The sequence below is a fragment of the Bos javanicus genome, chromosome 29, assembly GCF_032452875.1.
Source record: "Bos javanicus breed banteng chromosome 29, ARS-OSU_banteng_1.0, whole genome shotgun sequence".
NCBI classification, from domain to species: Eukaryota; Metazoa; Chordata; class Mammalia; order Artiodactyla; family Bovidae; genus Bos; species Bos javanicus.
This window is the reverse complement of record NC_083896.1, coordinates 37,374,812-37,389,489: the sequence shown is the minus strand read 5'-3', so window position 1 is coordinate 37,389,489 and position 14,678 is coordinate 37,374,812. Positions and strand designations below refer to the sequence as shown.

The 14,678-nt window shown below is 47.9% G+C and overlaps 1 protein-coding gene across 4 annotated transcripts in view; it reads left to right on the top strand.

Annotated features, from left to right (window-relative positions):
- The first annotated feature begins 5,799 nt into the window (after window positions 1–5,799).
- The window catches only part of SNX19 (sorting nexin 19), a 32,717-nt gene continuing 23,838 nt past the window's right edge, over window positions 5,800–14,678 (top strand). For 2 of the 4 annotated variants that reach the window (XM_061406491.1, XM_061406492.1), the window contains exons 1-5: window positions 5,801–7,980; window positions 10,031–10,169; window positions 11,441–11,541; window positions 11,643–11,762; window positions 13,668–13,798. In XM_061406491.1, the coding sequence (XP_061262475.1) occupies window positions 6,307–7,980; window positions 10,031–10,169; window positions 11,441–11,541; window positions 11,643–11,762; window positions 13,668–13,798 (2,165 nt within the window). In that variant the 5' untranslated portion in view covers window positions 5,801–6,306. Of the gene's footprint in view, window positions 7,981–10,030; window positions 10,170–11,440; window positions 11,542–11,642; window positions 11,763–13,667; window positions 13,799–14,678 lie in introns of all 4 variants that reach the window. The other 2 variants (XM_061406490.1, XM_061406489.1) reach the window with 2 other exon arrangements.

The window sequence follows — 14,678 nt, the reverse complement described above, 5'->3', positions numbered from 1 at the left end:
CTAACACCATGCACAAAATAAACTTCAAATTATAAATATCGAAATGTAATGATGGGTATTATGGAAATCTTGAGAAAAATATAAACAGAACCCAATTTGACATAAAATGTAGCATGTTTGTTGAGGATCTGCCTCCTAGGATAATGAAAATAAACCACAAATCAGAAAATGGGACCTCTTTAACCACAAAACCATTTGCATTCCAAAGGAAACTCTAAACAAGAGACAATCTTCAGAATAGGAAGAAAGATTTGCAAAGGAAGATACCCACAAGGGATTCATCTCTAAAACATACAGCCAGCTCGTGCAACTCAATAGCAAAAATAAATACAACCCAAGAACAAAATGGACCAAAGATTGAAATGGATATTTCTCTGAGGAAGGCCTGCAGATTGCACTTAGGCACGTGAAAAGATGCTCAGCATCACTAAGTGTTAGAAAGACGCAAATCAAATGAGTCCAATGAGGCAATCACTCACATTGGTCGGAATGGCCATCTCAAAACATCTTTAAGAATAAATGCTAGGACTTCCCTGGTGGTGCAGTGGTTAAGAATCTGTCTGCAAATGCAAGAGTCACAATTTCAGTCCCTGGTCTGGGAAGATTCCACATCTGTGGGACAACCAAGCCCTTGAACCACAACCACTGAGTCTTTGTGCCAGAACTACTGAAGCCTGGCACTCGAGAGCCTGTGTTCTGCAACCAGAAGCCACCACAGTGAGAAGCCTGTGCAGTGAAACTAGAGAGCAGCCTCTGCTTGCCGCAGATAGAGAAAGTCTGCACTCAGCAACCAAGCCCCAGTGCAACCAAAGACAAATGAATAAATAAAATTATTTAAGAAAGAATAAATGCTGGAGAGGGTATGGAGACAAGGGAACCCTCCTGAACTGTTGGGCACAATCCACATATGAACATCCAGCAGGGAGAACAGTATGGAGGTTCATTTAAAAAATACCATAGAAATACTTTAGGACTCAGCAATCCCACGCCTGGGCATAAACCTGGAGAAAATAAAAAATTTAAAAGACACAGGAACCCCAGAAATCTCAGCCCCACAAGTTGTACAATAGACAAGGCTGGGAAGCAAGCTAACTAGAAATCACAGCTGAATGGATATATGATAGGATACATGTACACAATGCAATATTTCTCAACCACAAAGAAGCAGGAAATACTGCCAAGTCCAGCTTCAGGGAAGAAGCTTGAGATGATCATTCCAAGTGAAGTAAGGAAGACAGGGACAGACACGTGTCATATGATATCACTTCTAGGTGTAATCGAAAAATGCATACAAATGAACTTCTTTACAAAGGAGAAACAGCTTCACAGACTTAGAAAAAGAAACTTACAGTTACCAAAACAGAAATGTGGAGGGTGTGCAGGGAGTAAATAGCTGGTTCAGAACAATAATACACCTTAAAACAGGAGCTGCTGCTGTTGTTTAGTCACTCAGTCCCGTCTGACTCTTGCAGCCCCATGGACTATACCCGCTCAGGCTCCTCTGTCCATGGGATTTCCCAGGCAAGCCTATTGGAGTGGGTTACCATTTCCTACTCCAGGGGATCCTCCCGACCCAGCGGTTGAACCCGTATCTCCTGCTAGTCTCCTGCATTGCAGGCAGATTCTTTACCATTGAGCCAGCAGGGAAGCCATTAAACAGATGCTGAAGGGCTCCTAATGGTCACAAGTCCAACGGGGTTTTAAATGACACCTGCCCTCAAGAAATGTCCTGGGATAAATCATCAGAAAAGAATTCCAAACAGGGCCACGCTTCAGGAAGCCAGTTTCAAGAGGCAAATTGTACTCACAAGGCATAAAATATTAAAAGCACGTGGAAAGATACTCCACATCAATAATTATTAAGTCAATGCCAATCAAAACTACAATTGGTATCACCTCACAATGGCCATCATCAAAAAGATCTACAAAGAATAAATACCGCATAGGATGTACAGAAAGTGGAATCCTCCTACAACCTTGGTGGGAACGCAAATGGTGTAGCCACTGTGGAAAACAGCATGGAGGTTCCTCAAAACGCTAAACACGGAGGTATCATATGATCCTGCAATCCCATTCCTCTGCTTAGGTCCAGAGGAAAATCACCTTTCAAAGTGACACATGCATCGTGATTTTCAGGACAGCACTATTTACAATAGTCAAGACACAGAGTCCACTGAAATGTCCACTGACAGAAAATGAAGACTAGGTGGTACATCTATACCCTGTAATACTACTCAGCCATAGAACAGATAATCATACTGACAGCAGCGTGGATGAACCGAGAAATTATTCTATGCGAGGTAAGTCAGAGAGACAGACAATACCCTAAGATATCACGTAGAGGTGGAATCTATAAATTCATACCAATGAACGAATGTGCAACAGAAACAGACTCACAGCCTGAGAAAACCAGATTATGATTATATCATCAAAAGAGAGCTTGAAGGGAGGGATGAATTAAGAGTTTGGGATTAAAATATACATAGTATGTGCCAGAATATTGTACAGACCCAAATTAAAACTGTTATAAAGTTTTCATTGGCAGGGTCGCCACCTTTGGGCATGAGGGTGTCCTGCAGTCCTGTGGCAGTTCCCCACAACAGCAACTTTTAAGGTTTTCCTTCTAGTACTTAATAGTCACAAAAATTGCTGGGCTCCTCATGACACTCGCTCTCATGAAATCTCCAGAGATAAAGAATGAAAATGCAAAGTAGGTCAAACTATCAGAAGAAAATAGCATGAAGTAAATACAATCTATAATTTTTTTTTAAGAAAGTGTAAGAAAAGGTTCTTTTGAGAACCTCTTCTCTTTCAATTGAGAAAAGGTTCTCAATTAGGTGAATAATTAGACACAAGACAATCAAAATGACAATCTATCACCATAGAGAAGTCCAAAGACCACTCTCAAAAAAGTCTAGAGACAAAAATGCTACAGTGGGGTGAAGAAAAAAGACTCTTATATAGTGCTGGTGAAATTTTATTGGTGATTGTTGCTAGTGAGGACATATCTAGCTGTGCATTTTAATGGTTGAAACAGATGAACCATATGATCTGGCAGTCCAACTTCTGGGAGCGCATGTGGAGAAAATCAGATTTTGGAAAACTCATGCACACAATTATGCACCACAGCAATTGACAAAATAGCCCTGATATGGAAATAAGCAAATGTACATGGACAGGTGAATGGATAAAGAAAAAGTAATACATTCATACAACGAAATATGACTCTGACTTTAAACAAATAATGTCAACTGCAGGGACACAGATAAATCAAGAGGTAAAGTTAGACAGAGAGAGAAAATTATTACATGATTTTTCTTCATATGTATTTTCAGGTATATGTATTTTTCAGGTACAGGTGAGAAAGAGTACTCATCATGTGTGTGCGTCCTAAGGGCTTCGGTACTATGGACTGGAGCCTGCCAGGCTTCTCTGTTCACGGGATTCTCCAGGCAAGAAGACTGGAATGGGTTGCCACGCCCTTCTCCAGGGGATCTTCCTGACCCAGGGGATTGAGCCTGCGTCTCCTGCATCTCTTCCATTGGCAGGCGGGTCTTTACCACCAGCACCACCTGGGAAGCCCTATGCAGAGTACATCGTGTGAAACGCCGGGCTGGATGAATCACAAGCTGGAATCAAGATTGCCAGGAGAAATATCAATAACCTCAGACATGCAGATGACACCACCCTTATGGCAGAAAGTGAAGAGGAACTAAGCTTCTTGATGAAGGTGAAAGAGGAGAGAGGAAAAGCTGGCTTAAAACTCAACATTCAAAAAACTAAGATCATGGCATCTGGTCCCATCAATTCATAGCAAACAGATGGGGAAACGATGACAGATTTTATTTTCTTGGGTTCCAAAATCATTGCAGATGGTGACTGCTGCCATTAAATTAAAAGACGCTTGCTCTTTAGAAGAAAAGCCATGACAAACCTAGACATATTAAAAAACAGAGACATTGCTGACAAAGGTCCATCTAGTCAAAGATGGTTTTTCCAGTACTCATGTATGGATGTGAGAGCTGGACCATAAAGAAGGCTGAGTGCTGAAGAATTGATGCTTTTGAACTGTGGTATTGAAGAAGACTCTTGAGAGTCCCTTGGACTGAAAGGAGATCAAACTGCTGCTGCTACTGCTGCTAAGTCACCTCAGTTGTGTCCGACTCTGTGTGACCCCATGGACGGCAGCCTACCAGGCTCCCCTGTCCTTGGGACTCTCCAGGCAAGAACACTGGAGTGGGTTGCCATTTCCTTCTCCAATGCATGAAAGTGAAAAGTGAAAGTGAAGTCACTCAGTCATGTCTGACCCTCAGCGACCCCATGGACTGCAGCCTACCAGGCTCCTCCATCCATGGGATTTTCCAGGCAAGAGTACTGGAGTGGGGTGCCATTGCCTTCTCCGGGAGATCCAACTAGTCAATCCTAAAGGAAATCAGCCCTGAACATTCATTGGAAGAACTAATGCTGAAACTGAAGCTTCAATACTTTGGTCACCTGATACGAAGGGCTGACTCATTAGAAAAGACCTTGATGCTGGACAAGATTGAAGGCAGGAGGAGAAGGGGATGACAGAGGACGAGATGGTTGCATAGCATCACCGACTCAATGGATAGGAGTTTGAGCAAGCTCTGGGAGATGGTGAAGGGCAGGGAAGCCTGGGGTGCTGCAGTCTATGGGGTCACAGAGAATTGGACAGGACTATTGTTCAGTTGCTGAATAACAATTCAGGACTGAACAACACCCTTGAAGAGGCAGCAGAAAGGATCCCTTCTCTGTGAGGTTCCCCTTCACTGCTACAAACCACAGTATAATAATTTGCAACCCTCATGCATATAATAATTTGCATTTCACCATATCCCATACTGAATTGTGTCATTAAATATTCACTTGGGACCCAAGAACTCATCTCCCCAGTTATCTGCAAGGTTTTTGAGGACCCTTCACCACTTCTATTCCTCCACACCACCTATCACAGGGACTGAATAAAGATAATCAAACGATTTGATTGCTCGGGGTAAAGCTACTGACGAATAACCCAAAGCACAAAAATGATTTTGTTATATAGTATTATGGCACCCCACTCCAGTACTCTTGCCTGGAAAATCCCATGGACAGAGGAGCCTGGTAGGCTGCGGTTCATGGGGTCGCTGAGTCGGACACGACTGAGTGACTTCACTTTCACTTTTCACTTCCATGGAGAAGGAAATGGCAACCCACTCCAGTTTTCTTACCTGGAGAATCCCAGGGACGGGGAAGCTGGGGGCAGCCTGGTGGGCTGCCGTCTATGGGGTCGCGCAGAGTCAGACACGACTGAAGCGACTTAGAAGAAGAAGAAATTATGAAATTTTAGGAATACATCTATCTCTGTATTAATGTTTTATGCCTTGTATTCTGCAATTCCTGAGCTCAAGTTTGGTTAGCTGAGCACTGGGAATGAGAGAGGGGCGTTTTGGAATGTGGGGTGAATGTTAAAGTGTATCAGGCCATCGAAAAAAATGCCCATTTGAAATGAAAACAAACTGGATTACTGAGTTTGCCTAAACGGTAGAAGATGTTTGCAGAGTTCATTTAAACACTGCAGCTCGCACCGAGTCTCGGAGGGGCATTACCTGCAAGACTGCTCCCAGATCCGCACCGCTAGGCACCTGTTTGGCGAGCTAGTGGTCGGCAAGATCTCAGGGCCCATACCTGTTCGCGCTGTGCAGTCACCGCTCCTCCTCACCACCAGGCGGCGCCGTGCAGCGCCGAGCAGAGCCGGGGAACGGATCGCACGGCGCTCTCCCCGCGCGTCCCGCTCCGACTGACGTCGACCCGGAAGTAGTCGCCGGCGCCCGGCCGGCCGGCAGCCTTAATAGCAGCAGGGTTGCGGAGGTTAGGTGCCCAGCTTCCCCAGCAAGGCGAGGGCCCCTCCGAGGCGGCGAAGGAGACACCACCGCTTTCACTGGAGCCGAGGCTCAGGCGGGCGGTGCGCGAGCCGGTTGCGGGCACCTCGATGGTGGACTCACTAAATATTCGGTGGGCCCACGGCCCTGCCGGGTCTCTGAAGCCGCAGGTCGCCGACCCCGCACCATGAAGGACGCAGGGTCTTCCTCGAGGGCAGCGTCCGGGCCGGACGGGGCTGCGGCGAGGCCGAGCCTCCGAGCTGGCCCTGTTGCCCGGCCTTGCCTGTAGGACGTCAGGGCCCGCGACCCGGCCCAGGCCTGACCGGCACCCGGCTCTTGTGTCCGCGCCACATTCGGCGCCCCCATCCCTGGCTTTGACGTGAGGGAGGGAGGCTCTGGTCCCGGGAGCCCTCGCCCGCCCGCCATGAAGACAGAGACGGAGATCCTGGCGCCGGAGCGCCCGGCCGGGCCCGGCGTCAGTCACCTGCTGAGTAGCCGGAAGCTAGTGGCCCTGGGGGCCGTACTCGGCTGGCTCCTGGTCATCCACCTCCTGGTCAACGTGTGGCTTCTGTGCCTTCTGTCTGCGTTGCTGCTGGTGCTGGGAGGATGGCTGGGCTCTGACGCCATCGTGGGGGCTTCAGGGCGGCTGCACCTGGAGCGCTTCATCCCAATGGCCGTCTGCCCCCCAAACCCGGAGGCTGAGAGGCAGCTGGAGCAGGAGATCGACCGCACCATCCGGATGATCATGCGGGACTTCGTGTCGTCCTGGTACCGCACGGTGAGCCAGGAGCCAGCCTTCGAGGAGGAGATGGAGGCAGCCATGCGAGGGCTGGTCCAGGAGCTCCGGAGGAGGATGGCCAGGGTGGACAGCCATGCTCTTGCCCAGAGGGTTCTGACTCTCTGCGGTTGTCACCTGCAGAGCTATATTCAGGCGAAGGAGGCCGCAGGGAAACAGAGTGGCCCAGGGGAGCCCTCCCAGCTCTGGGAGGCTTACTGCCGGGCCAGCGCTCCACACCCTGCAGTGCAGAGCCCCAGCGCTGAGGTCACCTACACACGTGGCATCGTGAATGTGTTGCTTCAAGGACTAGTGCCAAAGCCGCACTTGGAGACCCGGACTGGCAGGCACATAGTGGTGGAACTCATCACTTGCAATGTCATCTTACCACTGATCAGCAAGCTCTCGGATCCCGACTGGATCCACCTTGTACTCGTGGGCATCTTCTCCAAGGCCAGAACTAACCCAGCAGGAGTGGCTAATCCACTCTGCCCAGCCAGTGCCCTGGAACAGCCCTCAGTGCCCACATCTCTGCCGCTGATTGTTGAGGTCCAGGGTCTCGCAGAAGCCCCTTCTCCAGCAGCAGCCCCAGTGCTCCTAAGCTGTAGTGAACCAGACGGGCCTTCACACCCCTCCCCAGACATTGAAGAAGGCCATGAAGCGCTGGAGGGAGATCTAGGGGGAGTGCTGGAGGAGAGAAAAGTCGAAAACAGCTCTTCTCATTTCCTGCAGCCTCTGTTCTTGTCTGAAGATGCAGAACTGGAGTCCCCGTTGTCTGAACTGAGCAAAGAAACCATCATGCTCATGACCCCAGGCCCCTTCCTCTCTGCCAGTATTCAGGATGCCCTGTGTGCCCTCGGGGGCTCCCAGCCTCTGGAGCCTAAGGATGGCAAGGGACCCGAAGGAATAGAAGGAGCAGAAGCTGAGGAGGGTCCAGGAACAGAAACAGAGCCGGGCCTGCTTGCCTCCATGCTGAATTCCTGCCCAGAGATCCAGATTGACACAGCGGACAAGGAGGGAGAGCAGGGAAATGACGCCTGTCTCACAACTTTGCTGCCCAGTCCAGAGAGGATATGCCCCCCACGCCCCTCGTGTTTAGAGAAGGATCTCACCAATGGTGGGAGCTCCCTGGACTCCAGTCTGCCACAGGTCCTGCTCTCCTCCTCTCCACCTGGACCCCTCAGCTCAGCCACCTTCAACTTCGAGTCCCTGGGCAGTCCAGACGGCCCCGTGGTCATCCAGAACCTTCGCATCACTGGCACCATTACTGCTCGAGAGCACAGTGGCACCGGTTTCCACCCATACACGCTCTACACGGTGAAGGTAACACAGTGCACGGTCACCACTCTGGTCTGGGAATGGATTTGGAAAGCAGTCAGTGAAGCCAGTGTTTGCAAGGAGGAAGTCTGCTCTTAGTTTGCTCTGGTTAATTCAACCAGTATCGATATGGAGGGTCTGAAGCTCATGAGTGCAGCAGAGTAGGCTTCCATGACACTCTCACAGACCGTCCTAGAATCTCAGGGCTGTCACTATGCTGGGAATCATATTTTTCCAGTGGATACAGCCCAGAAATCCTTTCCAGACTTCTTCCTTGCTAATTTCTTTTTTAAGTATTAATATCCTTTACACTTTGTTTTAGAAAGGAAGGTTGTTTACCTATATATACCTCACAGGGGGCGAGTCCCTCTCCCTGGAGGTGTTTAAGTGTGGTAGTAGGAACTGCTTGGCAGAAGCGATAAGAAGGGGGTTCTTGTATCAGGTGGCTGGTTTGATTCAAGCAGCAGCTCCCTAAGGGTGATTTTGATAGAGTGAAAGTTGCTCAGTTGTGTCTGACTCTTTGTGACCCCATGCACTATACAGTCCATGGAATTCTCCAGGCCAGAATACCGGAGTGGGGAGCCTTTCCCTTCTCCAGGGGATCTTCCCAACTCAGGGATCGAACCCAGGTCTCCCACATTGCAGGCAGATTCTTTACCATCTGAGCCACAAAGGAAGCCCAAGAATACTGGAGCGGGTAGCCTATCCCTTTCCAGCGGATCTTTCCAATCCAGGCTCAAACTGGGGTTTCTTGCATTGCAGGTGGATTCTTTACCAGCTGAGCTATGAGGTTTTGATATAGGCTACCTCCAAGTTTCCCAGAAAGTTGTATTCTTAAAAAATAAGTAATCCTGGGACCCATTCTTGGGAAATTCTCATTCAGAATCCATTAGCACCTGTCAGAATCCATATTCTGACAGCAGGTTCTGCAGCCCAAGAGATTCTGAGGCCTAGCCAAGTTTGGAGACGTATCATATAGTGTCCCTCACGGAGCAGAATAGCCACAGAGAGCATCCTAGCTCCCAGGGGCTCCGGATGTGAGAGCCCTCACCTGAATTCCACATGCATCTCTTATCTAGGCCTTTCCTTCTCAGTACTGGCCTGAGGGACTGCTTTGCTCCTTCCAACTCATAATGAACACCTCTGTCTGCCTCTAGACAAGCTTTCGACACCAGCCTCAGTCTCACCACTCTTGCATTGCTTGCCCACAGAATACCTTAACCAGCCAGGAACACTAACCTACTCCTGATGAGAACAAGCACGTGTATCGTTCTCCCACAGCATTCGTTGTATCTTACACAGTCTCCCCCTGTAGGTTTGAAGTTGCAGCTTTCATGCCATTCGGGGTGTTCTCTCTTGGGGAACATTCAGCACTGCTGTCTTTTCCCACATGCCAGCCCTCCTCACATATGAAGACAGCCGACTGTGACCCCATAAAACATCTCCAGTCTTCACATGTCTTCTCATCATACAGACAGATGATCTGTCCTTGGGAAGAAAGGTTCAGTGTTGCTCCAAGAATAATAATTAATCAGCCCCAAGCAGAACAAAAACACATGTTCCTTTAGTGTAGTCCAGGCAAACAAATGATTGTTGTTCCTCAGCTGTTTTTGATTATTTGTTCTTCCCTCAAGTAATACAGATAATCACTGGTTTGAGGATAATGACAAGATGGTTATCTCCCTATAACATCCACCCTCATAATTTAGGGGTAAGAGAGCCGGTATCATTATCAGTGTCATACCTTCTGTTTTATCCTCTGTCTTTGGGATTTGAAAGTGGTTATGAGTAAACAGGGTTTGCAGGGAGAACTTTGAAATGGAAGGAGTGAAAGGCAGTGGAACTTCGTTTCCCACCGCCTGGGCCGCCTCTGTTGGGAAAGGCATCGCATTGCATACAGCAGCCCCCCTGGGATTTGAGCTGTTCGTTAGAGCTTAGGGCGGCAGTGGGGCCTGAGAGGCTAGGGACAGAACAGGAGCAGCGTGCTCCCTTGACCCTGCTCTGCGCTTACTGTGTGCCAGTGAGCTGGTGCAGCCAACAGACGTTCTCTCGACAGTATGAGACGGCCCTCGACAGCGAGAGCAGCGGCGGCCTGCAGCAGGTGGCCTACCACACCGTGAACCGCCGCTACCGCGAGTTCCTGAACCTGCAGACCCGTCTGGAGGAGAAATCGGATCTCCGAAAGTTCATCAAAAGTCAGGAGTTCCCCAGCCCCGGAATGCCTGCTTGCCTTTCGCATCCAGCCACCCTGATCTGAAAGGCTGGAGGCCTGTTGTCTGTGAAGAGGGTGGAAAGGGAGAATGCGGCCTTGAGGGTCCCGTGCTCCCTCTGTTTGCTTTTAGGTGTTTGGGGTTTTGGTGCTGGGCAGCACTCATGACATGCTTTCCGGGGTACTGCTTTGCCTCTGAATGCTTTGTTCTGGGGCCCCATCTAGTTTAAGCTTAAAAAAGAAACTTCCGTATTTCCACCTGTGCCTCTGAGGAGTTAAACAGGTTCATAGACTGGTTGCTGTTAAATATTAAACTGTTACCCAGAAATCCTTGCTGCCTTTCCTTTAACAAAAGGCTTCTTGGTGTGCCGTTTGGTTCTCATAAGGCACAGGAACAATAAGAAGACATAAAATTTAATTCATACCATAAAAGCTGTTGAGCAGCTACTCTGTTTTTTGAGAAAATGCCAAGTGAAAGTGAAAGTTGCTCAGTCATGTCTGACCCTGACTATACAGTCCATGGAATTCTCCAGGCCAGAATACTAGAGTGGGTAACCGTGTCCTCCTCCAGGGGATCTTCCCAACCCAGGGATCAAACCCAGGTCTCCCACATTGCAGGCGGATTATTTACCAGCTCAGCAACCAGGGAAGCCCATGATCACTCAAATAAACATTTTTAATAAGTTGTGGCATAAATCGTGGATTTCAGTTATAGGTTTTCTTTCTTAATAGCAATAGTTAATACTGAAAATATATGCCCAGTTCTCTACTAAGCTCATTTAGTTCTCATAAAAGTCTACAAGATAGATACTATCATTATCCTCATTCTACAGAAAAAAGCAAAGATTAAGCAGGTTGCCTAAGGCCATTATTACAGCAGAGATTGGAGCCAAATTTAAAGTTGGGCAGTTAGACTTCAGGGCTATTATACATCCTACTCTAGTGACCTCTTATACCTTAATATTATCATGAATAATGAAAGTAGGCCGTCTGTATTATGTCCTTGGGTTATATCTCTAACTCCTGAAATAAACTCCTGTGGAGGGAAGGCCCCAGGGGAGGGACTCTGAAGGGATGAGGCCCAGGCCTTGGTACCCAGCTCCCACCCCAACCTCAGGTCACTTCTCAGCTCAGTTTGCAGGTGAGGAGAAAAATCCCCAGGAAATACATTTGGCATTTCTGTGTCTTATATATGTGATGGGTAATAAATGGAATAGTTCTTAGTAAATGTTAATCAATTAACTTTTTTTTTTAAAGATGTGAAGGGCCCTAAAAAGCTCTTTCCAGATCTTCCATTTGGAAACATGGACAGTGACAGGGTGGAAGCCCGCAAGAGCCTCTTGGAATCGTTTCTAAAGGTCAGCATCCTCTGCTGTCACTGTAGCCACCAGACACCAGGCCAAGGTGGGAGACCTGGGGACTGGAGTTTCTCTCTGAAGTCCTTCTTGTGTCTTTTCAGCAACTCTGTGCCATTCCTGAGATCGCGAACAGTGAGGAGATGCAGGAGTTCCTTGCTCTCAACACAGATGCTCGTATTGCCTTTGTCAAGAAGCCGTTTGTGGTCTCCAGAATAGACAAGGTATGAGCGGGACTGGGTTGTTCAGCCTTAGTTTCTTGCAGGGAAGGGGGAGGCATGTTTGAAAGGCAGGGGAGCCGGGGGAAGGGAGAGCAGCACAGAGGAGTAAGTGGAAGATGGACTGGGGTTTTCAAGACCTGTTACCAGTACGGCTGAGGCCATCATTGCTGAATGACAGCGAGTGTCAGTACTCCTGACGCTGTAAGCGTGCACAGGTCTCCTGGTGGTATCATGACGCTGTGATTTTAGGGGAAGGGTACAAGGGTCGGTCCACATCTCCATGGACAGGTGGGAGCAGGAAGGCCTCTTCTGGTGATGAAGGTCATTCCCAGCGTTGGTCACTCAGGATGGAGCCCTTAGGCAGGACATTGAGCTGGATTTAGATTTGTGTAGTGATTCTCTGCTGGAGAACAAGGTTCCAGATGGTATCTTGGAACCTTTGGAGACAGTAGCAGAGCATTTGAGCACCACGCTAGAGCCTGTGAGCAGTGGTTTCTCACTGATTCTCACGTCTCCAGGACAGAAGTCTGAGGTTTGTCCTGATCAAAAATGCATGTGTTGTAAGAGGTTAGAAAGCGCTGACTCTTTGGCAGAAGAGGGGGTCTCCCTCTTCCAATCTAGACTTTAGGGGATAAAATGATAAAGTGGGACTTCAAGTGAGGGATGTTCGGAGACATTCACTGCTATGAGGAGAAGACTGCAAACTAGGAAGGGGTAAATGCGGTGAAACCGCGGAGTTCCTTGCAGGTTTGCTCACCCATGCTGATGTGTTCTTTCACTGATTTTTTTTTTTTTTAACCTTCACTGATTTTTTTCAACACCTGCCCCCCTGGGTGCCCACTCAAAGCCACGCGCTGTACTCATTGCTCATGACATAAGAGTGAGCACATACGGACTCTCCCGGCAGACTACCATTCTGTGAATCTGGAGAGGGAACTGTATTTTCTCAGCTACGTTCTCCACATCCATGCAGTTCACTATGTTCTTGCCTTGAGTTGCTGTCCCCTGGTCTCTACTGTGGTCCTCCTTGACCGTGTCAGTCTTGCCTTGGCTGTGCCAGCTGTGCTCCCCAAGGAGGACTAACACAGGATAAGAGAAAGCCAGCAGCAGTGTTGATTAATAGCGAGAGTTACTAAAGGAACAGTCAATGTTTCCTTCCATCTCGTTGATATTTTAGGGTTTCATTTGTTTGTTCTCTTTAGCAGAAATCTGTATGTTATTTTCTCATTCTGAGAAATAGGGATAGCTCTTACTCTTCAGCAAAGATTGTTTTATTTCATCCGTATAAATAGAGAAGTTTGTATGAATTCCAGATCCTTAACTTTAACCTGAGTGGTTTTTGCCATTCTTTCTGTAGTTAAAGAAGAGGAATTGTTTGAACTAACTGTAAAACCAGTTTTTGTTGTTGTTGTTTTTTACGGTGAATTGCTCTGCACATTTTTATATCATAAATGTTTTTAGACTATTCCTTATTTTGATAATCTTTTTCACTCTTCCTTTTCTTTGTATATTCTTACGTGTATCACTTCCTGTTTGTCACATCTTGGTGAAAGTATTACCAATTTGAAAACTAAAAATCATTCTTCTGTATGAAAAGAAAGAAATTGAAAGTGAAAAGCATTTCACCAGCCTGCAGAACTCCCATATTTTTATTTGTCATGTTGTTTTGGCTTCTTTTCCCATGGAACCCATCGTCTGTCTTAACTCTGTGAGGAAGAAGATTTTCATGGCTGTGGAGGAAAGGGGAGAGAGTTGCCATTGAGTCATTAGCTGGTATCTGACCGTGTGGATGGATAGGGCTCTGCTAGACAGGTCAGCTGGCTTTTCGTCCAGGATGCAGAAAGCACCTTGAGACAGTTGCTGCTGCTCGGTGGTGCCTGTCTAACCCGCCGTCTGTGACCCCTGCAGATGGTGGTGAGTGCTATCGTGGACACGTTGAAGACCGCGTTCCCTCGCTCTGAGCCCCAGAGCCCTACAGAGGAGCTGAGTGAGGCCGAGACAGAAAATAAGCCCCAGACAGAAGGCAAGAAGGCTTCCAAGTAAGATACCCTTCCCAATTCTCAGGGGATCCCCAGTTTTCAGTCAAGGCCCATCCCTGCTTTTAGGTCCTAGAATAGAGGGGAGGGGTCATCTGTGCCTGTTTTTATGCAGTCAGACTGTGTACCAAGCCCAAGGTCCTGCAGAGGTAGCCTGGCTTCATGCTGGTCTTGCCCTGGGAAGCCAGGGCCCAAACTGACCAGGGAATTTTGACTAGAAGGAAAACTCTAGAATATGGATGTTCTTTTTTTTTTTCCCCTTGGGAAATTGAAACATTTCTTTTAAGAATTAAGGCTTATCATTGATCTCTGTTTGTCATGGTTTCTGGCTCAGGAGTCGGGTACACTAGCAGTAAACAGGAATGGGCTAGAAGGGACCCCTTCAGGGGGTCAGTGGTTATTGCTGCTGCTCCAGCCTGCACTGGCGGCTCTCACAGCCAGCAGGTGGGGAGGAAGGGCACCACACTTACCTTCTCGGACGCTTGCTGTATGTATCTGGGCCATTACAGAGAGAGAGACAGTGCTGGTGGGAGGGAGGGGGTTGGAGAATGTTTATGTGTGCGTCTCACTGTCTTTTTCTCTGTGTTCATGTCTTATGGGCTGGCAAGAACCCTCACAATTCTTAGCCTTTTTTTCCCCCCCTCACTGGGCCCATATTTTGAAGGCTAACCATGTTGCCTGTGCTTATAAGAACACTATTTCTTGAAACATTGAGGTTAGGCCTTGTGATTCCCTTTCTGGTTTTATCTGGAACACAAGGGGAATAGTGGATGTGCAAAAAGGTGTGAAGAGCAAGGGCAACCTTGGTCTGTGGCACTTGTCTATTTAACTTTCAACAAATTTTTAACGAGTGCACAGTATGTGCTAGCCACTCTTCTAGCCT